General features: G+C 46.7%; 2 protein-coding genes across 11 annotated transcripts in view; both read right to left on the bottom strand.

Moving 5' to 3' along the window:
• Positions 1–375: 375 nt before the first annotated feature.
• LOC135553024 (Friend leukemia integration 1 transcription factor-like) overlaps positions 376–23,828 on the bottom strand; it is a 46,572-nt gene continuing 23,119 nt past the window's right edge. For all 10 annotated transcript variants that reach the window (XM_064985070.1, XM_064985068.1, XM_064985069.1 and 7 more), the window contains 4 exons: positions 4,030–4,089; positions 3,437–3,496; positions 3,244–3,291; positions 376–2,980 (listed from right to left, as the gene is read on the bottom strand). In XM_064985070.1, coding sequence (XP_064841142.1) covers positions 2,454–2,980; positions 3,244–3,291; positions 3,437–3,496; positions 4,030–4,089 — 695 coding nt within the window. In that variant the 3' untranslated portion in view covers positions 376–2,453. The remainder of the gene's footprint in view (positions 2,981–3,243; positions 3,292–3,436; positions 3,497–4,029; positions 4,090–23,828) is intronic.
• LOC135553025 (uncharacterized) lies at positions 14,726–22,610 on the bottom strand. The gene is made up of 2 exons (XM_064985076.1): positions 19,474–22,610; positions 14,726–14,814 (listed from the first exon to the last, which is right to left on the bottom strand). The coding sequence occupies exon 1, from the start codon at positions 20,243–20,245 to the stop codon at positions 19,526–19,528; it is 720 nt and encodes a 239-aa protein (XP_064841148.1). The 5' UTR covers positions 20,246–22,610; the 3' UTR covers positions 14,726–14,814; positions 19,474–19,525.

Here is a 23,828-nt window from a genome sequence, read left to right as displayed (position 1 = left end):
AGAGACCTGACATCATCTATGATAACAAGAGGACAAAGGCACCACCTCTCATCCTTGTACCTCTCAAGTTGGGAAGGAATCTCAATATAACATTCTGAGGCTTACATAACACTTCTAACAACCCCCCCCCCCCCCCCCCAGCTAACAGGTACTGTAGGAAACTGGGTTGATGGTTGGTGTCATTATTCTAAACATCAGAGAAATGTTTAACACTGAAAATCTAAAAATGAATGAAATTGGGTTATAGTCCGGTTGAAATGGCTAGTAATGATGATTAAGTATTGATTGAAACCGAGCTACACTATGAATATCATGTTGTAACTTTTAAAGAGCACTATTCTACTTTCTGGCAGACAATGGACCAAGAGAAGTAAATCTGTTCAGAAGTAAAAACTTTTATTTTGTCCCCCAAAAAAATCCTATTTCAAAAGGTATTACTTAATACATCGCAGAAATTACAACAATAATAAAATGGTTAATTGCAAAATTACATAATATTTATATATTTAATATCCAAAATACATTGCATATATGAAGTAACAGTTCCCTTTCATTGAACATGACTATTTATGAGAGGTGGGCGTAAAGGGTACATTTTTGATGAATACCTTCATGTTAAATTTAACAAATTCCCTTCAGTTCAAACCACTAAACCAATGGAGCTTCAAGAGATGCTTTCTGTGAATATTAGGGGTGTCTGCACTCATTTGCATAATATACCTGGCCATTTTAAAGGCACAGACAATAGCTGCCAATTTCTGGGCAGTTGGCTTAATGGTATGAGACATGGAAAGTGTTGTTGGCCTATTTTAGAATTAAAAGCAACCATAATCATGGTATATACAGAATAACAGATTGACTATACATATAGGATTATGATTCAAGCAGGCATTTGTGGTATTTGATAATAACTAGAACAAATCTTGTGTTCACTAATTTTAAAAAAATAAAAAAAATAAAAAACCATAAAAATGTATTGCCCAAATGTACATATATAAAACGTTTAAAAATGTTGAACATACTACATATCAGTAACGGACTTTTAAAAAATTGCATTTTTGACCGAGGTCAACTCGTATTAATTCTCTTGACTTTTTAAAACTGTGTCACATATGAAAATAACTCTGCATAATTTATACAGTAAGTTGCTTTAATGCCTAGTTGACCAATGTTCACAAAACAATAAAAAATATGTCTGACAAACGCACAGCGTTCGCGAATCTGAGGATTTCTCTGTTTTCATCCTTTCTTACTTCACTGGTTTTGTTCTTTATTTAGTAAACCATTTATTTTCAAGAAGTACTGAGACAAAAGTCCAGATTCAGCTGTTTAAATACACTTGTTTCTTTCATACAACAAACTTTAACCATCTGAAAATGAACGTTTTAAAATGGCAGTGCTGTATGAATGTACAGAGACAGTTAGGTGAGGGTTGACATGACACGACATAGTGCTGTGGTAAGTCACTCTGTGTCGACACTTGACTGGCCTGAACAGAAGAGGGAGAGACCACCGTGAGACACGTAGCTCTTCTCGAAACAACTGTGATTGTCAAATTGATGATGTGTTCCATGGACCAGAGGGCATTCACATTAATAATATCCTGGAATGAAAAGAACCAATGGCTGAAGAGGACAAACATAGTTACTGTAACAACAGTCAACTGGTGTGTGGCCCCCTGAAAACATAGCCACAGTGCTTCACATCCAACTCTGGTCTCCAACTCGCCTACTTCCAGTTTGGAGGATAAGTTAAGTGTGAATCAATGGCATATTCCAGTTGCCAATATTTCATTTTCATTCAGTGCTGAGAAGTCCTTTTCTTTGGAGCCCTTCCTCCACAGTTCCAGATGATGCTCCGCATACATAAAGAGTTGCAGACGGACTGACAAACTGATAACAGAACATCAGGCAGACAGACATGATGTGGATCTGAGACCCCAGAGACGGAAACGAGGAACAAGGCAGGAGTTTCACTGTATGAGAAAAATGTAAATTGAGTCCCATCGAGAATGGGTCCATGTCTGTGATCAGGCACACAGTAGGTATGAGAGCCTCTATGGTCTCTTGATAAGGCTGCGTCTGTGTGGGTAACCGTGTCCAGATTTTGGGGGCACTCTGAACTGGCCCATGGGTGCAGCTTTCAGGGGACAGAAAGGCAGAGAAAACACAGACGCACTGTTACGCACATCAACAAAAGAAAACGAACATGGAAACAGTATTGTCTTGTAAATAAGTAGTATTCCATTTGGATCACAGCATCCAGTTTTTTTTATACTTCAGTTAGCGTCCTTCATTTTGCCAGTTAAGAGCAGACTTTGGGATGGAGGCGGAGAATCCCCCTTTCTCTCGGTCTTAGTTTAATTTCATTGCGAGAGTGCAGGTCAGCCCTGGTGTGGTTGGTTTTGGGGAGAGGAGGGGAGGTTGGGAGAAGATGTCACGGTGCAGTGGCGTTTAGTAGTAACTGCCCAGGTGGGAGGGCACGTGGGAGGTGGGGTGGCGGGGGACGCTGTGGTTGGGGTAGATGCCCCCTGGGGCGCTCCAGTATGGAGCGGTGGGTCCAAAGAAGTTAGAAGAGGTGACGGGCATAGAGGGAGGGTGTGGGGACACGAAGTTGACTTTCTGCTGGTGGGCATGGTAGGAGGGCACGTATGCCAGGTCCGAGGGGTACTTGTACATGGAGGACTCGGTGGGGTGGGGCTGCAGGGCCTGGGCGATGCCGTGGAAGTCAAACTTGTAGGCGTAGCGCTTGCCGTGCACCTTGGTCATGATGTTCTTGTCATAATAGTAGCGCAGGGCGCGGCTCAGCTTGTCGTAGTTCATGTTGGGCTTGCTCTTCCTCTCGCCCCAGCGCCTCGCCACCTCATCTGGGTCAGTCATCTTGAACTCTCCATTGGTGCCCTCCCAGGTGATGCAGCCAGCATTGGTGCTGTCTGACAGGAGCTCCAGCAGAAACTGCCACAGCTGGATCTGTCCTGAACCTGACCAGGACACACACAGGTCAAATCAACAGCTGTTCTATAGCTGAACACCTAACAGCCAGTTGATCAAAGACCCATAACTCATTATATACTTCCTGAATACTGCAATAAAGTAGAATGCCAATTCTAAAGTAGAATTCCAACAATTCTCAGCAGATAAAAATGTCAATTTTGAAGAGCAATACACAGGGGCCATAATGTATGTTGGGAAATGTAATTTACATCGAATATATGATTGGTCTCATACATTCTCTCGTACCTACCTGGGTTGGCCAGTCGACTGCTGGTGGGCCCCAGGATCTGGTAAGGATCTGTGGAGAGAGAGAGAGGTCTGTTAGTCTGCATCTATCACTATACATTAGGTTGACACTCATCCCAATGAGATGGGTGTAACCCACTGTCTTAGGTGGATTGCACACACATGATGGAAGGAATGAGCCGGGTGATATACATTACCTGGCTGAGGTCTGGGCTGTTCAGTGGACTTGGACATGTTCTGTGTGACCACCGGCGAGCCTGAAGAGGGAGAGTTTAGGAGGGGAAAGAAACAGGAGGAAAGAAAGCCAGTTGGCCGGTCATGGATAAACCACGGTACACATCTTAACGGCATGTCAGCCCCATTCCAAAGATAACAGGCAGTAACTGGTGGCTGGGGTAAGTGCTTAACGTTCCCAGATTTCAGGGTTTGACGACTGAGGATTTAATCATTGCGTGCTTGCGTGCTTGGGTTGAGAGTGGGCTCTCACAAATTGCTCTATGAAGCTTTGAGCTTTGGGGCGGAAGGTAGCCTAGTGGGGCGGCAGGTAGCCTAGTGGTTAGAGTATTGGGCCTGTAACCAAAAGGTTGGTGGATCAAATCCCCATGGTCAAAATCTGTCGTTTTGCCCCTGAACAAGGCAGTTAACCCAGGCTGTCATTGTTAATAAGAATTTGTTCTTAACTGACTTGCCTAGTTAAAAAAAGAATATGATGCATGATGTGTAGGACCATATATTATTTTCTTGTGTGGTTAGTCTTTCTGCGACTCAGTAAAGTGAAGAGTATGTTTACCTTTTCCATTGTGCATGTTGTTCGACCATCCAGTCCGCCGTACAGCATCATATGATGGGTCTGAGAAGCAGAGAGAGACAGAGATTTGTCAATTTACTGCACTTCCTAACATTTAGTATTGGAGAATTTCATTTATTTCTCCTATAGACGGGTTGGCTGACATCGTCACGAAAATGATGCACAAGCATCGATGAGGCAGAAGGCCGTGTGGTGTTAGGATTCTGAACCGTTAGATAGCTAGCAACAATTACAAGAAGCTGCCATGTATTTATGTTTCCAATAAACATTGGAGGTGAAAATAGTTTACGTTGTCAAAAATCTAAACCAACCCCTGACTGTTTTGCCCCATAGTTGTGCACACATCAGTTTTGTTGCTAAACAACCAAGCAGCCTATACACGAGTGGGAAATGAACTGATTCTAACTCGACGACAGGAACACTCCACCTCATCTCATAATATACACTAGTCTTGAATTAAAAGGGGTAGTGGCTCTTTTCGATATGTGGCTGTGTATGTTCTTGACTGTGCTCTCTACCTCACCATCTGCAAGCAAACCCATCTCAGGAACACAACTTGGCTTTACACGAGCAATGAGATTGTCACAGAAAAAAGGCAGGGAAATGATGCCAAGAGCCGGCTATAAAAAGGTTTGCCTGGCATTCCAAGCCTGTCAAAGAAACCATGTGCAGCAGGATATCTGGCCCAGGTAATGTGGGTTTATCTGGCATACAACTATGTCTCAAAACTAGAGGAACCAACAAGATGTCTTCGATAAAAGGACAGTTTCATGAGCAGGTTGCACCATGGTGACCACAAACAGGAGGGGAACTTACACACATACAGACACACAAACAGGAGGGAACATGCACACATATAGGAGGGGAACTTACACACATACAGACACACAAACAGGAGGGGAACATACACACATACAGACACACAAACAGGGGGGAACATACACACATATAGGAGGGGAACTTACACACATACAGACACACAAACAGGAGGGAACATACACACATATAGGAGGGGAACTTACACACATACAGACACACAAACAGGAGGGGAACATACACACATACAGACACACAAACAGGAGGGAACATACACACATATAGGAGGGGAACTTACACACATACAGACACACAAACAGGAGGGGAACATACACACATACAGACACACAAACAGGAGGGAACATACACACATATAGGAGGGGAACTTACACACATACAGACACACAAACAGGAGGGAACATGCACACATATAGGAGGGGAACTTACACACATACAGACACACAAACAGGAGGGGAACATACACACATACAGACACACAAACAGGAGGGAACATACACACATATAGGAGGGGAACTTACACACATACAGACACACAAACAGGAGGGAACATACACACATATAGGAGGGGAACTTACACACATACAGACACACAAACAGGAGGGGAACATACACACATATAGGAGGGGAACTTACACACATACAGACACACAAACAGGAGGGGAACATACACACAAACAGGAGGGGAACTTACACACATATAGGAGGGGAACTTACACACATACAGACACACAAACAGGAGGGGAACTTACACACATATAGGAGGGGAACTTACACACATACAGACACACAAACAGGAGGGAACATACACACATATAGGATGGGAACTTACACACATACAGACACACAAACAGGAGGGGAACATACACACAAACAGGAGGGGAACTTACACACATATAGGAGGGGAACTTACACACATACAGACACACAAACAGGAGGGGAACATGCACACATACAGACACACAAACAGGAGGGGAACATACACACATATAGGAGGGGAACATACACACATACAGACACACAAAGAGGAGGGGAACATACACACATACAGACACACAACAGACAGATAGACGTCCTAGAAATGGATGATTGTAAAATGCTGCAAAATTAACTGAGTTGGAAAGAATTGCCCCACGTTTGCGTGGTTCACAACTGACTGAATGTGGTCTGGGAAGCTGGATTGATACCAGATCAGTCTCCTTGACATGTGCAGATATAAAAGAGGATGTATATTTTCTCCATCAAGGCATCAAAAGCAGTACTGCACATTCTAAATTGAAAGTAGATACAATTTAATCTTAATTTGGCTGGCAATGACTGTAGCACCCCTGACAGTTAGCTTTGTTACCGGCTAAGACTGTACCACATGCAGAGAGTCACTAGACAAGAGGACATATAATAGCCAGTGAAGCAAGACACACATCTAACCGACGTAATGTCCTACTAATATGACATATAGCTGATATAATGTCCTACTAATGTGACATAAAGCTGATATAATGTACTACTAATGTTACATATAGCTGATATAATGTCCTACTAATGTTACATATAACTGATATAATGTACTACTAATGTGACATATAGCTGATATAATGTACTACTAATGTTACATATAGCTGATATAATGTACTACTAATGTGACATATAGCTGATATAATGTCCTACTAATGTGACATAAAGCTGATATAATGTACTACTAATGTTACATATAGCTGATATAATGTCCTACTAATGTTACATATAACTGATATAATGTACTACTAATGTGACATATAGCTGATATAATGTCCTACTAATGTTACATATAGCTAATATAATGTACTACTAATGTTACATAGAGCTGATATAATGTACTACTAATGTTACATAGAGCTGATATAATGTACTACTAATGTTACATATAGCTGATATAATGTACTACTAATGTTACATATAGCTGATATAATGTACTACTAATGTTACATATAGCTGATATAATGTACTACTAATGTTACATAGAGCTGATATAATGTACTACTAATGTGACATATAGCTGATATAATGTACTACTAATGTTACATAGAGCTGATATAATGTACTACTAATATTACATAGAGCTGATATAATGTACTACTAATATTATATATAACTGATATAATGTACTACTAATATTACATATAACTGATATAATGTACTACTAATGTTACATATAACTGATATAATGTACTACTAATGTTACATATAGCTGATATAATGTCCTACTAATATTACATATAGCTGATATAATGTACTACGAATGTTACATATAACTGATATAATGTACTACTAATATGACATATAGCTGATATAATGTACTACTAATTGTTATGAACTTGAGTGAAGACCCAAAAGCGGTTTTAACAGAAAACAGAGTTCTTTAATGAAAATACAGGAATGGCATAAATCCTCTTCCAACGTTGTCAGCGGAACAAAAAGAACGTTAGTATAGTGCAGGATGCTCCTGCCAGGCAGACTCCGACAGGACAGGACAAGGTGGAAGCAAACGAGACGACAGCTTGCTTCTGGCATCAAAAAACACAAACAAGAATCAGACACTGAAAGTAGCAGGAACAGAGAGAGAAATAGAGACCTAATCAGAGGGGGAAGAGAGAACAGGTGGGGAAGAGTGAAAGAGCTAGTTAGGGCAGATGTAGAACAGCTGAGGAATGAGAGACAGAGAAGGTAACCTAAAAAGACCAGCAGAGAGAGAGAATGAAGAGAAAGGACAGGAACAGACATAACAAGACATGACAGTACCCCCCCCACTCACCGAGCGCCTCCTGGCGCACTCGAGGAGGAAACCTGGCGGCAACGGAGGAAATCATCGATCAGCGAACGGTCCAGCACGTCCCGAGAGGGAACCCAACTCCTCTCCTCAGGACCGTACCCCTCCCAATCCACTAGGTACTGATGACCACGGCCCCGAGGGCGCATGTCCAAAATCTTACGAACCCTGTAGATGGGTGCGCCCTCGACAAGGATGGGGGGGGAGGGACGAGCGGGGGCGCGAAGAACGGGCTTAACACAGGAGACATGGAAGACCGGGTGAACGCGACGAAGATAGCGCGGAGAAGAAGTCGCACTGCGACAGGATTAATGACCTGGGAAATACGGAACGGACCAATGAACCGCGGGGCCAACTTGCGAGAAGCTGTCTTAAGGGGAAGGTTCTGAGTGGAGAGCCATACTCTCTGACCGCAACAATATCTAGGACTCTTGGTCCTACGCTTATTAGCGGCCCTCACAGTCTGCGCCCTATTACGGCAAAGTGCCGACCTGACCCCCTTCCAGGTGCGCTCGCAACGCTGGACAAAAGCCTGAGCGGAGGGGACGCAGGACTCGGCGAGCTGAGATGAGAACAGCGGAGGCTGGTACCCGAGGCTACACTGAAAAGGGGATAGACCGGTAGCAGACGAGGGAAGCGAGTTGTGGGCGTACTCTGCCCAGGGAGCTGTTCTGACCAAGACGCAGGGTTACGAAAAGAAAGACTGCGTAAAATGCGACCAACAGTCTGATTGGCCCGTTCGGCTTGACCGTTAGACTGGGGATGAAAGCCGGACGAGAGACTGACGGAAGCCCCAATCAAACGGCAAAACTCCCTCCAAAATTGAGACGTGAACTGCGGACCTCTGTCGGAAACGACGTCAGACGGAAGGCCATGAATTCGGAAAACATTCTCGATAATGATCTGAGCCGTCTCCTTAGCAGAAGGGAGCTTATCGAGAGGAATGAAATGAGCCGCCTTAGAGAATCTATCGACAACCGTAAGAATAACTGTCTTCCCCGCTGATGAAGGCAGTCCGGTGATAAAATCTAAAGCGATGTGAGACCACGGTCGAGAGGGAATGGGAAGCGGTCTGAGACGGCCGGCAGGAGGAGAGTTCCCAGATTTAGTCTGCGCGCAGACCGAACAAGCGGCGACAAATCGACGCGCGTCACGTTCCCGAGTGGGCCACCAGAAACGCTGGCGAATGGAAGCGAGCGTACCCCGAACGCCGGGGTGGCCGGCTAACTTGGCAGAGTGGGCCCACTGAAGAACGGCCGGACGAGTAGGAACGGGAACGAACAGAAGGTTCCTAGGACAAGCTCGCGGCGACGGAGTGTGAGCGAGTGCTTGCTTTACCTGCCTCTCAATTCCCCAGACAGTCAACCCGACAACACGCCCCTCAGGGAGAATCCCATCGGGGTCGGTGGAGACCTCAGAAGAACTGAAGAGACGAGATAAAGCATCAGGTTTGGTGTTTTTTGAGCCCGGACGATAAGAAATAACAAACTCGAAACGAGCGAAAAACAGAGCCCAACGAGCCTGACGCGCATTAAGTCGTTTGGCTGAACGGATGTACTCAAGGTTCCTATGGTCAGTCCAAACGACAAAAGGAACGGTCGCCCCTCCAACCACTGTCGCCATTCGCCTAGGGCTAAGCGGATGGCGAGCAGTTCGCGATTACCAACATCATAGTTACGTTCTGACGGCGATAAGCGATGAGAGAAAAACGCGCAAGGATGGACCTTGCCGTCAGAGAGAGCGCTGAGAAAGAATGGCTCCCACGCCCACCTCTGACGCGTCAACCTCAACAACAAACTGTCTAGAGATGTCAGGTGTAACAAGAATAGGTGCGGATGTAAAACGATTCTTAAGAAGATCAAAAGCTCCCTGGGCGGAAACGGACCACTTAAAGCACGTCTTAACAGAAGTAAGGGCTGTGAGAGGAGCTGCCACCTGACCGAAATTACGGATGAAACGACGGTAGAAATTAGCGAAGCCCAGAAAGCGCTGCAGCTCGACGCGTGACTTAGGAACGGGCCAATCAATGACAGCCTGGACCTTAGCGGGATCCATCTTAATGCCCTCAGCGGAAATAACGGAACCGAGAAAAGGGACAGAGGCGGCATGAAAAGTGCACTTCTCAGCCTTCACATAAAGACAGTTCTCCAAAAGGCGCTGGAGGACGCGTCGCACGTGCTGAACATGAATCGAGAGAGACGGTGAAAAAATCAGGATATCGTCCATGTAAACGAAAACAAAAATGTTCAGCATGTCTCTCAGGACGTCGTTAACTAGTGCCTGAAAGACAGCTGGAGCGTTAACGAGGCCGAAAGGAAGAACCCGGTATTCAAAGTGCCCTAACGGAGTGTTAAACGCCGTCTTCCACTCGTCCCCTTCCCTGATGCGCACGAGATGGTAGGCGTTACGAAGGTCCAATTTGGTGAAAAACCTGGCTCCCTGCAGGATCTCGAAGGCTGAAGACATAAGAGGAAGCGGATAACGATTCTTAACTGTTATGTCATTCAGCCCTCGATAATCCACGCATGGGCGCAGGGACCCGTCCTTCTTCTGAACAAAAAAAACCCAGCTCCGGCGGGGGAGGAGGAGGAGACTATGGTACCGGCGACGAGCGAAACCGACAAATAATCCTCGAGAGCCTTACGTTCGGGAGCCGACAGAGAGTATAATCTACCCCGGGGGAGTAGTTCCCGGAAGGAGATCAATACTACAGTCATACGACCGGTGTGGAGGGAGAGAAGTGGCCTTGGAACGACATGAACACCGTGCGCAGATCGTGATACTCCTCCGGCACCCCTGTCAAATCGCCAGGCTCCTCCTGTGAAGAAGAGACAGAGGAAACAGGAGGGATAGCAGACATTAAACAGGTTACATGACAAGAAACATTCCAGGATAGGATAGTATTACTAGACCAATTAATAGAAGGGTTATGGCGCACTAGCCAGGGATGACCCAAAACAACAGGTGTAAAAGGTGAACGAAAAATTAAAAAAGAAATGGTTTCGCTATGATTACCAGAGACAGTGAGGGTTAAAGGCAGCGTCTCACGCTGAATCTTGGGGAGAGAACTACCATCTAAAGCGAACAAGGCCCTGGGCTCCCCTAACTGTCTGAGAGGAATGTCATGTTCCCGAGCCCAGGTCTCGTCCATAAAACAGCCCTCCGCCCCAGAGTCTATCAAGGCACTGCAGGAAGCAGATGAACCGGGCCAGCGGAGATGGACCGGAAAGGTAGTGCGTGATCCAGAAGGAGAGGCCTGAGTAGTTGCGCTCACCAGTAGCCCTCCTCTTACTGATGAGCTCTGGCTTTTACTGGACATGAGGTGACAAAATGACCAGCGGAGCCGCAGTAGAGACAGAGGCGATTGGTGATTCTCCGTTCCCTCTCCTTGGCCGAGATGCGAATACCCCCAGCTGCATAGGCTCAGCATCCGAGCCGGCGGAGGAGGGTGGCAGTGATGCGGCAGGTGGCAGTGATGTGGAGAGGGGAGCAACGGAGAACGTGAGCTCCTTTCCACGAGCTCGGCGACGAAGATCAAACCGTCGCTCTATGCGAATAGCGAGAGCTATTAAGGAGTCCAGACTGGAAGGAACCTCCCGGGAGAGGATCTCATCCTTAACCTCGACGTGGAGACCCTCCAGAAAACGAGCGAGCAAAGCCGGCTCGTTCCAGTCACTAGAGGCAGCGAGAGTGCGAAACTCAATAGAATAATCCGTTATGGATCTATTCCCCTGACATAGGGAAGACAGGGCCCTGGAAGCCTCCTCGCCAAAAACAGAACGGTCAAAAACCCGTATCATCTCCTCCTTAAAGTCCTGATACTGGTTAATACACTCAGCCCTCGCCTCCCAGACTGCCGTGCCCCACTCACGCGCCCGTCCGGTAAGGAGAGAAATGACGTAGGCGATGCGGGCTGCGCTCCTGGAGTAAGTGTTGGGCTGGAGAGAGAACACCACATCACACTGAGTGAGGAATGAGCGGCACTCAGTGGGCTCCCCAGAGTAACACGGCGGGTTGTTGATCCTGGGCTCCGGAGACTCGGAAACCCTGGAAGTGGGCGGTGGATCGAGGTGGAGTTGGTGAACCCGTCTTGTGAGGTCGGAGACTTGGACGGCCAGGGTCTCAACGGCATGTTGAGCAGCAGACAATTCCTCCTCGTGTCTGCCTAGCATCGCTCCCTGGATCTCGACGGCGGAGTGAAAAGGGTCCGGAGCCGCTGGGTCCATTCGTGGTCTGATTCTTCTGTTATGAACTTGAGTGAAGACCCAAAAGCGGTTTTAACAGAAAACAGAGTTCTTTAATGAAAATACAGGAATGGCATAAATCCTCTTCCAACGTTGTCAGCGGAACAAAAAGAACGTTAGTATAGTGCAGGATGCTCCTGCCAGGCAGACTCCGACAGGACAGGACAAGGTGGAAGCAAACGAGACGACAGCTTGCTTCTGGCATCAAAAAACACAAACAAGAATCAGACACTGAAAGTAGCAGGAACAGAGAGAGAAATAGAGACCTAATCAGAGGGGGAAGAGAGAACAGGTGGGGAAGAGTGAAAGAGCTAGTTAGGGCAGATGTAGAACAGCTGAGGAATGAGAGACAGAGAAGGTAACCTAAAAAGACCAGCAGAGAGAGAGAATGAAGAGAAAGGACAGGAACAGACATAACAAGACATGACACTAATATGACATATAGCTGATATAATGTACTACCAATATTACATATAGCTGATATAATGTACTACGAATGTTACATATAACTGATATAATGTACTACTAATGTTACATATAGCTGATATAATGTACTACTAATATTACATATAACCTATATAATGTACTACTAATGTTACATATAGCTGATATAATGTACTACTAATGTGACATATAGCTGATATAATGTACTACTAATGTTACATATACCTGATATAATGTACTACTAATATGACATATAGCTGATGATATAATGTCATACATTATAATGACTATATTCATCTTTTAATGTTAAAATCATCATGTCACCAGTGATGATCATATAATGATATGATGATCATATGATGATCATATAAGACCCTGATGAGTTCAACATCAGCAAGAGACACAGCAGGTGTCTAACGTGAAGATGTAGGATTCTAAATCGTAGTGTGTGTGTGTGTGTGTGTGTGTGTGTGTGTGTGTGTGTGTGTGTGTGTGTGTGTGTGTGTGTGTGTGTGTGTGTGTGTGTGTGTGGGTAGGTGGGTGTGTGTGTGTGTGTCACATAAGTGGTGATCATATAAGGCCCTGCTGAGTGTGTCACGTGTGTGTGCCATGTGCGTGTATGTCACGTTACATATACAGCCAATTGTACAGCTAGAAAATAACATGCATCACAGTGGTCACCCATCTTTTACAGGAGGACTTGACACAACTAACCTTCCAACACCCCATAATGTGGCTCCCTATGACTCATCAAGAACTGGTTGAGATCCATGTCATGACCTCTCGAAACATTATCCAACACTGCCCTCTTGTGGTCAGAATCATGCTGATCTTATATAACAAACATTTGGAAATGCAGACCTTCCACTGGTTTACTTCAACCAACATTGAATAAATCAAAATCCACATTCACTTTAGTGTTGAGTACTTCTCCACCACAAACTTGATTCAAAGCTGTAATAGAAAAAACACTCTGGCTTTCTAGAAGGCAATATCACTAGAAAGTGTTTTATTGTCTCTCATAAATTATACATTTACAATGAAAATTGGAAAACATTTCGCATTCAATCACATCTCGGAACACTTTCACAGGATGTTATTTAAACTTATTTCCTTTTACTCATGTGTGTTTGTGCTTTATAAAAGTATTGGATGAAATACCACAGTGTGCCATCATAGCAGCAAGATGTGTGACCTGTTGCCCCAAGAAAAGGGCAACCAGCGAAGAACAAACACCACTGTAAAAACAACCTATATTTATGTTCATTTATTTTCCCTTTTGTAATTTAACTATTTGCACATAATATGACATTTGTAATGTCTTTGTTCTTTTGGAACTTTTCTGAGTGTAATGTTTACTGTTCATTTTTATTGTTTATTTCACTTTTGTTTATTATCTAGTTCACTTGCTTTGGCAATGTTAACACATGTTTCCCATGCCAATAAAGCCCTTAATTGAATTGAGAGAGAGAGAGAATAACAGTCAGGGTCTCAGCAGAGGCGGTCAGGACCATGCTGCAGTGGGCTTGTGGGATAGTCTTGGAGCAACGACTGGAGGAGAGGCCTAAGAGAGTTGTGTTTCCTGCCTGCCTCGCCTGCAGACAACCTCTCTTTGTTTTACTGCCCCCCCCCCTGTGAAAAAAAAACATACAGGGGCTACCTCCTTCCAACAGAAGTGTCACAAACAGAAGGGGGTGAGAGAGAGAGAGAGAGAGAGAGAGAGAGAGAGAGAGAGAGAGAGAGAGAGAGAGAGAGAGAGAGAGAGAGAGAGAGAGAGAGAAGAGAGAGAGAGAGAGAGAAAGCACCAAGAGACCCAGGCAGGCGAAACACAACATTGGAATGTGAAAAGAAAGCAATGGCGTTGTATCCCGCTACTGTCTGATAAAGAGTGGAGGATGTGGTTGGATAAGACTATGCTCGGCTCCACTACGTAGCCTTTTGACATGAGAGAGGGTCACATGCCTGCAATATCCTCATATTAAGGGTTCACCACTATAGACAGTGGGGAAGTTCCTATACCTGATTCGATTAGGGTCTGAGTCAGACCAGAGGGGCAGGGGTGGACATGAGACGTAAAGTGGGACACCGTTCAGCAAAGGAGATGAGAGGAGAGATGAGGAGCCAAGAGGAAGAGAGGAGAGGTGGGGAGAGGAGAGATGAGGAGCCAAGAGGAAGAAGGAGAGGTGGGGAGAGGAGAGGGGGCAACCAGGCAGACAGACTGGGAAGGATGACCAGAGTCCAGATGAGCACAGCAGGTCAGGAACACAGTCAGCCATGCAAACTCAACAGACACCCCAGAAGTATGGCACGTCGGAGTCCCTCTCCCTCTTTTTCCAGGCTCTCTCTGAGTGGAGCCAGTTTCCACTCTGGGCTGGGTTGTGGTGCAACGCTCACTCGTCCTGGGAGACTTGACTGCAGACCAGCTATTCAAAACAAGGGCTGAGAACCAGCGAGAGAGAGGTCTAGTCATGGACCACTTTTAAACCACAGTCTCAGCCAAAGACACAGACTCAGACAGAGCATGGCTCTTTATACTGTATACAGGTGCTTTATTAAAAGCCATCTCTGTGAGAAAAGGAAATAGGTATTTGAGGAAGAGGCAGATGCCAATCTTCAGCTTACACAATGGACATACAATGAATAGAGTACTGTATGTATGCCTGGCTATACTGTACAACCAATGTAAATCAGCAGTCCTCCACTTGGGAGGCCATAGAGGGAAAGATAAAAGACAAAGAATAGCCCATCAATCTCTAAAGCTTCCCTCTCTGTGACCACTGAGGAGCCATGTGGTAAATCACTGAATCTCCAAACTATCTCCCTGTACCCTTTAGCTCAACACACATGCAAGCAAGGACATGAACACACACACACACACACTTTTCATGGCTGCTGCATTCCATGTTTTATTTGCTAACTATTCATAATCTAGCTTTTTACATCAGACAGTCTGGAAAAGATTTGGAGGTCTCCTGCTGAATAACGGTGCTTACTATACCCTGAGAGAGCTGAGATGGTATGTGACCCTTTTCTACAGGCAATATGACTGTGAACATCTGGTGATAGAAAGTTGATAAACGTCTCAAAGCTGGCATTTCTTGAAGCAAAAGGAACACTGTTATTATGGTAGCCCATATGGTAGCCCAAAATAAAATAATTTTTAAAAATACATTCTTATCGAGCATGCCCATTGGCCTGATGGTATGAACCAGGGTGAGAAAAGTGTAGCTCAGTGGTGGAATAGAACAGTGAAGCTCAGCGGTGGAAAAGAACACTGTAGCTCAGTGGTGGAAAAGAACAGTGAAGCTCAGCGGTGGAAAAGAACACTGTAGCTCAGTGGTGGAAAAGAACACTGTAGCTCAGTGGTGGAAAAGAACAGTGAAGCTCAGTGGTGGAATAGAACACTGTAGCTCAGTGGTGGAATAGAACAGTGAAGCTCAGTGGTGGAATAGAACACTGTAGCTCAGTGGTGGAATAGAACACTGTAGCTCAGTGGTGGAATAGAACAGTGAAGCTCAGTGGTGGAATAGAACACTGTAGCTCAGTGGTGGAATAGAACACTGTAGCTCAGTGGTGGAAAAGAACAGTGAAGCTCAGTGGTGGAAAAGAACAGTGAAGCTCAGTGGTGGAATAGAACACTGTAGCTCAGTGGTGGAATAGAACACTGTAGCTCAGTGGTGGAAAAGAACAGTGAAGCTCAGTGGTGGAAAAGAACATTGAAGCTCAGTGGTGAAATAGAACTGTGAAGCTCAGTGGTGGAATAGAACACTGTAGCTCAGTGGTGAAATAGAACAGTGAAGCTCAGTGGTGGAATAGAACAGTGAAAATCAGTGGTGGAATAGAACAGTGAAGCTCAGCGGTGGAAAAGAACACTGTAGCTCAGTGGTGGAAAAGAACAGTGAAGCTCAGTGGTGGAATAGAACACTGTTGCTCAGTGGTGGAATAGAACACTGTAGCTCAGTGGTGGAAAAGAACAGTGAAACTCAGTGGTGGAATAGAACACTGTAGCTCAGTGGTGGAATAGAACAGTGTAGCTCAGTGGTGGAATAGAACAGTGTAGCTCAGTGGTGGAATTGAACACTGTAGCTCAGTGGTGGAATACAACACTGAAGCTCAGCGGTGGAACAAAACAGTGTAGCTCAGTGGTGGAATAGAACACTGTAGCTCAGTGGTGGAATAGAACACTGCAGCTCAGTGGTGGAATAGAACACTGTAGCTCAGTGGTGGAATAGAACAGTGTAGCTCAGCAGTGGAACAAAACACTGTAGCTCAGTGGTGGAATAGAACACTGTAGCTCAGTGGTGGAATAGAACACTGTAGCTCAGTGGTGGAATAGAACACTGTAGCTCAGTGGTGGAATAGAACACTGTAGCTCAGTGGTGGAATAGAACACTGTAGCTCAGCAGTGGAACAGAACACTGTAGCTCAGTGGAGGAATAGAACAGTGGAACTCAGCAGTGGAACAGAACAGTGAAGCTCAGCAGTGGAATAGAACAATTTAGCTCAGTGGTGGAATAGATGAGTGTAGCTCAGCAGTGGACTAGAGGGAATAGAACAGTGTAGCTCAGCGGTGGACTTGAGGGAATAGAACAGTGTAGCTCAGCAGTGGAATAGAACATGGTAGCTCAGCAGTGGACTAGAGGGAACAGAACAGTGTAGCTCAGTGGAAGACTAGAGGGAACAGAACAGTGTAGCTCAGCGGTGGACTAGAGGGAACAGAACAGTGTAGCTCAGCGGTGGACTAGAGGGAACAGAACAGTGTAGCTCAGTGGTGTACTAGAGGGAACAGAACAGTGTAGCTCAGCGGTGTACTAGAGGGAACAGAACAGTGTAGCTCAGCGGTGGAATAGAACAGTGTAGCTCAGTGGTGGACTAGAGGGAATAGAACAGTGTAGCTCAGCGGTGGACTAGAGGGAATAGAACAGTGTAGCTCAGCGGTGTACTAGAGGGAATAGAACAGTGTAGCTCAGCGGTGGACTAGAGGGAATAGAACAGTGTAGCTCAGCAGTGGACTAGAGGGAATAGAACAGTGTAGCTCAGCGGTGGACTAGAGGGAATAGAAAAGTGTAGCTCAGCGGTGTACTAGAGGGAACAGAACAGTGTAGCTCAGCGGTGGAATAGAACAGTGTAGCTCAGCGGTGGAATAGAGGGAATAGAACAGTGTAGCTCAGAGGTGGACGAGAGGGAACAGAACAGTGTAGCTCAGCGGTGGACTAGAGGGAATAGAACAGTGTAGCTCAGTGGTGGAATAGAACAGTGTAGCTCAGTGGTGGACTAGAGGGAACAGAACAGTGTATCTCAGCGGTGGACTAGAGGGAACAGAACAGTGTAGCTCAGTGGTGGAATAGAACAGTGTAGCTCAGTGGTGGACTAGAGGGAACAGTACAGTGTAGCTCAGCGGTGGACTAGAGGGAACAGAACAGTGTAGCTCAGTGGTGGAATAGAACAGTGTAGCTCAGCGGTGGACTAGATGGAATAGAACAGTGTAGCTCAGCGGTGGACTAGAGGGAACAGAACAGTGTAGCTCAGCGGTGGAACAGAACAGTGTAGCTCAGTGGTGGAATAGAACAATGTAGCTCAGCGGTGGACTAGATGGAATAGAACAGTGAAGCTCAGCGGTGGAATAGAACAGTGTAGCTCAGTGGTGGAATAGAACAGTGAAGCTCAGCGGTGGAACAGAACAGTGTAGCTCAGAGGTGGACTAGAGGGAATAGAACAGTGTAGCTCAGCGGTGGACTAGAGGGAATAGAACAGTGTAGCTCAGAGGTGGACTAGAGGGAACAGAACACTGTAGCTCAGCGGTGGACTAGAGGGAATAGAACAGTGTAGCTTAGCGGTGGACTAGAGGGAATAGAACAGTGTAGCTCAGAGGTGGACTAGAGGGAACAGAACAGTGTAGCTCAGCGGTGGACTAGAGGGAACAGAACAGTGTAGCTCAGCAGTGGACTAGAGGGAACAGAACAGTGTAGCTCAGCGGTGGAATAGAACAGTTTAGCTCAGTGGTGGACTTGAGGGAATAGAACAGTGTAGCTCAGCAGTGGACTAGAGGGAATAGAACAGTGTAGCTCAGCGGTGGACTAGAGGGAACTGTCACGCCTTGGTCTTAGTATTTTGTGTTTTCGTTAATTAGTTGGTCAGGCCAGGGTGTGACATGGGTTTATGTTGTTGTATTTCATAGTGGGTTTTTTTGTAGTATTTGGGATTGCGGTTGAGTAGGGGTGTTGTATAGGCTTGGCTGCCTGAGGCGGTTCTCAATCAGAGTCAGGTGATTCTCATTGTCTCTGATTGGGAACCGTATTTAGGTAGCCAGGGTTTCACTTTGTATTTCGTGGGTGATTGTTCCTGTCTCTGTGTAGTGTTCACCAGATAGGCTGTAATAGGTTTCACGTTCCGTTTTGTTGTTTTTTGTATTTATAAGTTATTTTGTGTATCGTCATTTGTTCCATTAAAGAACATGAGTAACCAACACGCTGCATTTCGGTCCGACTTTCTTTCGACAAACGAAGAACGCCGTTACAGAATCACCCACCACACACGGACCGAGCAGCGTGTTAACAGGCAGCTGGAGCAGCGAAGGGAGGACGTTATGGACAGCAGAGGCTTGGAGTATACGACGTGGGAAGAAATAGACAGGTGGGCGGCCGACCCAGAGAGAGTGCCGGAGCCCGCCTGGGATTCGCTGGAGCAGTGCGAAGAGGGCTATAGGAGAATGGAGTCGAAAAGAGTGACACGGCGGCGCAGAGCGAAACCAGAAAATCAGCCCCAAAAATTTCTTGGGGGGGGCTCAGAGGGAGAGTGGCTGAGTCAGGAGACAGACCTGAGCCAACTCTCCCTGTTTATCGTGAGGAGCCAAGGAGGAGACCAGAACCGGTGTTGGATGTGAGCGAAGCAGAGACTGTGAAGGAGTTAATGGGGAAATTGGAGGAGAGAGTAATGAGGGAGTTGCTAGTTTGGTGCTATAGGTATAAGATTCGTCTGACGGAGCGTGTCGGGATTTAATGGCACCTGGGTCAGCGCTCCATACTAGTCCTGAGGTGCGTGTTAGTCGGCTGGTGAAAAATGTGCCAGCCTCACGCACTAGGCCTCCTGTGTACCTACCTAGCCTTGCACGTCCTGTGCCAGTCCTGCTCTCAGGCTCTCCAGTACACCTTCACGGTCCAGTCCATCCTGTGCCACCTTCACACACCAGTCCTCCTATGGTAGCTCCCCGCACCAGGCTTCCTGTGCGTGCCCTCGATCCAGTACCACCAGTTCCAGTACCACGCACCAGGCCTTCAGTGCGCCTCGCCTGTTCAGCGCAGCCAGCGCTTTCTCCCTCTCCAGCGCTGCCGGAGCCTCCTGCCTGTTCGGAGCAGCTAGAGCTGCCAGTCTGCATGGAGCAGCTAGAGCTGCCAGTCTGCATGGAGCAGCCAGAGCTGCCAGTCTGCATGGAGCTGCCAGTCTGCAAGGAGCTGCCAGTCTGCAAGGAGCTGCCAGTCTGCATGGAGCAGCCAGAGCTGCCAGTCTGCATGGAGCAGCTAGAGCTGCCAGTCTGCATGGAGCTGCCAGTCTGCAAGGAGCTGCCAGTCTGCAAGGAGCTTCCAGTCTGCAAGGAGCTGCAAGTCTGCAAGGAGCTGCCAGTCTGCAAGGAGCTGCCAGTCTGCAAGGAGCTGCCAGTCTGCAAGGAGCTGCCAGTCTGCAAGGAGCTTCCAGTCTGCAAGGAGCTGCAAGTCTGCAAGGAGCTGCCAGTCTGCAAGGAGTTGCCAGTCTTCATGGAGTTGCCAGTCTGCATGGAGCTGCCAGTCTGCAAGGAGCTGCCAGTCTGCAAGGAGCTGCCAGTCTGCAAGGAGCTGCCAGTCGGCAAGGAGCTGCCAAAGCTGTTAGTCTGCATGGAACAGTCAGAGCTGTCAGTCTGCAAGAAGCCGCCAGAAGCCTCCACGTCCCGAGCCGGAAATTTCGTGTATCGTCATTTGTTCCATTAAAGAACATGAGTAACCAACACGCTGCATTTCGGTCCGACTTTCTTTCAACAAACGAAGAACGCCGTTACAGGAACAGAACAGTGTAGCTCAGCGGTGGACTAGAGGGAACAGAACAGTGTAGCTCAGCGGTGGACTAGAGGGAACAGAACAGTGTAGCTCAGCGGTGGACTAGAACAGTGTAGCTCAGCAGTGGACTAGAGGGAACAGAACAGTGTAGCTCAGCAGTGGACTAGAGGGAACAGAACAGTGTAGCTCAGCGGTGGACTAGAACAGTGTAGCTCAGCAGTGGACTAGAGGGAACAGAACAGTGTAGCTCAGCGGTGGACTAGAGGGAACAGAACAGTGTAGCTCAGCGGTGGACTAGAGGGAACAGAACAGTGTAGCTCAGTGGTGGACTAGAGGGAACAGAACAGTGTAGCTCAGAGGTGGACTAGAGGGAGCAGAACAGTGTAGCTCAGCAGTGGACAAGAGGGGTGTGTTAAACATTTATTCGTCTCTTCCTCTCCCCCTACCTAGATACACCCTTTTCCTGTGAGCCAGGATATCAGTGTTATTGCAGCCTGTTCTAGTGTACTGTATGTGGTGGTGACTTCACAGTCCACATGTAAAGGATATGCACCTCATTTCACAGACACTAATATAGGCTTAGGTGGGTCTGACTCACCATGTCTGGAACCAACAGGACCCTGAACAGCTTCTACCCCCAAACCATAAGACAGCTAAATAGTTAATTAAATAGTTAACCAAATACTTATCTAGACTACCTGCATTTTAAACTTTTTAACTAACTTTTTTGACTCATCATACGCTGCACTACTGTTTACTATCTGTCACTTTATTCCTAGTTATACAGTATGAACATATCTGCCTCAATTACCTCACACCCCTGCACATCCACTCAGTACTGGTACCCTGTGTACATAGCTGTCACACCCTGACCATAGTTTGCTTTGTATGTTTCTATGTTTTGTTTGGTCATGGTGTGATATGAGTGGGCATTCTATGTTGGATGTCTTGTTTGTCTATTTCTATGTCTGGCCTGATATGGTTCTCAATCAGAGGCAGGTGTTAGTCATTGTCTCTGATTGGGAACCATATTTAGGTAGCCTGTTTGGTGTTGGGTTTTGTGGGTGATTGTTCCTGTCTCTGTGTTTGCACCAGATAGGGCTGTTTAGGTTTTCGCGGTTCTTGTTAGTCTGTTCATGTATAGTTTTCTTCATTAAATAACCATGAATAGAAACCACGCTGCATTTGGTCCGCCTCTCCTTCAACTAAAGAAAACCGTTACAATAGCCAAGTTATCCTTACTCATTATGACTCTCACGAACACCTACAGTACGTGTCGGTTGCTTTGCTCTAGTACGTCCACAGGCCTCACAAAACTCATCTGAAGGTCCCCCGGTGCCAGTTGAAAAAATGTATGGAAGTCTATATGGAGAGTTCCAAGAATCAGGGGTTATATCTCTCAGATATAGGACGCACACTTCAGAACAAACGTCCTTTCCATTTTTATTTTGGGACTGTCTGTTGTGAATCTGTTGTTCAATTCATTTGTATGGGCTTTTTTATACTTCAAGGGGTATTCCAATTCAAAATCAAATAGCCACATGGTTCTTGGTATGACCAATTCCATATAGCTTAGTAGAACCCCCTCAGACATGGCTTAGACTGTTATGGGTTTTTGAAATATATTCAGAGGTTTTTAGGGACAATAAGTTCACATTTTAGCTGTCTGCAAAAAAAAACTGTCTTCCAGTGACCTGATTGGAAAGAATGAACAAGCCTCATAAACACCAAACACAGAATGCGAATCTACACATTAAAACACTGAACAGTGACAGACCACTCCCACTCCCAAACCCACACAAATACAAATCCCCTCTAAAACCTTTCCTCCCCACCACCACGTTCCCTCCTTGATTGAGTCAAAGTTGTGAAAACAAAAACAACTCATCTAGATTTCTGTCTCCTCCTCTATGTTTGCATTGTGGCTGAACCACCTGTCCTTTAAATACACCCCTCCACAAAAATGACCTTAGTCGTTCTCCCTGAGCCCCCCACCCTATCCTGCTTTATCTCGTCCTGTGGATAGTGAGGTTAGCCACGGCGTGCCTTTTGTCTTGCTAATTCCCCTCCATTCTGAGGTGGCACTCACTTTCCCCCATGTGCAGGTAGGCCATGAATAGCACAGACTGGGGTAGTGCTGCCTGGTATTATTCCCCTGTCCAAACATTCACCTGTTAATAACTGTGTCTCTGCCTGGTGCTGCCAGGACCTGGGTGTCGGGGCAGCTGCTGCCTGGTATTATTCCCCTGTACAAACATTCACCTGTTAATAACTGTGTCTCTGCCTGGTGCTGCCAGGACCTGGGTGTCGGGGCAGCTGCTGCCTGGTATTATTCCCCTGTCCAAACATTCACCTGTTAATAACGGTGTCTCTGCCTGGTGCTGCCAGGACCTGGGTGTCGGGGCAGCTGCTGCCTGGTATTATTCCCCTGTACAAACATTCACCTGTTAATAACTGTGTCTCTGCCTGGTGCTGCCAGGACCTGGGTGTCGGGGCAGCTGCTGCCTGGTATTATTCCCCTGTCCAAACATTCACCTGTTAATAACTGTGTCTCTGCCTGGTGCTGCCAGGACCTGGGTGTCGGGGCAGCTGCTGCCTGGTATTATTCCCCTGTACAAACATTCACCTGTTAATAACTGTGTCTCTGCCTGGTGCTGCCAGGACCTGGGTGTCGGGGCAGCTGCTGCCTGGTATTATTCCCCTGTCCAAACATTCACCTGTTAATAACGGTGTCTCTGCCTGGTGCTGCCAGGACCTGGGTGTCGGGGCAGCTGCTGCCTGGTATTATTCCCCTGTCCAAAACATTCACCTGTTAATAACTGTGTCTCTGCCTGGTGCTGCCAGGACCTGGGTGTCGGGGCAGCTGCTGCCTGGTATTATTCCCCTGTCCAAAACATTCACCTGTTAATAACTGTGTCTCTGCCTGGTGCTGCCAGGACCTGGGTGTCGGGGCAGCTGCTGCCTGGTATTATTCCCCTGTCCAAACATTCACCTGTTAATAACTGTGTCTCTGCCTGGTGCTGCCAGGACCTGGGTGTCGGGGCAGCTGCTGCCTGGTATTATTCCCCTGTCCAAACATTCACCTGTTAATAACGGTGTCTCTGCCTGGTGCTGCCAGGACCTGGGTGTCGGGGCAGCTGCTGCCTGGTATTATTCCCCTGTCCAAACATTCACCTGTTAATAACTGTGTCTCTGCCTGGTGCTGCCAGGACCTGGGTGTCGGGGCAGCTGCTGCCTGGTATTATTCCCCTGTCCAAACATTCACCTGTTAATAACTGTGTCTCTGCCTGGTGCTGCCAGGACCTGGGTGTCGGGGCAGCTGCTGCCTGGTATTATTCCCCTGTACAAACATTCACCTGTTAATAACTGTGTCTCTGCCTGGTGCTGCCAGGACCTGGGTGTCGGGGCAGCTGCTGCCTGGTATTA

Source organism: Oncorhynchus masou, chromosome 13 (assembly GCF_036934945.1).
Source record: "Oncorhynchus masou masou isolate Uvic2021 chromosome 13, UVic_Omas_1.1, whole genome shotgun sequence".
In the NCBI taxonomy this organism is placed as follows: domain Eukaryota; kingdom Metazoa; phylum Chordata; class Actinopteri; order Salmoniformes; family Salmonidae; genus Oncorhynchus; species Oncorhynchus masou.
Note: the sequence above shows the minus strand (reverse complement) of the source record. Positions and strands in the feature narration are given on the sequence as shown.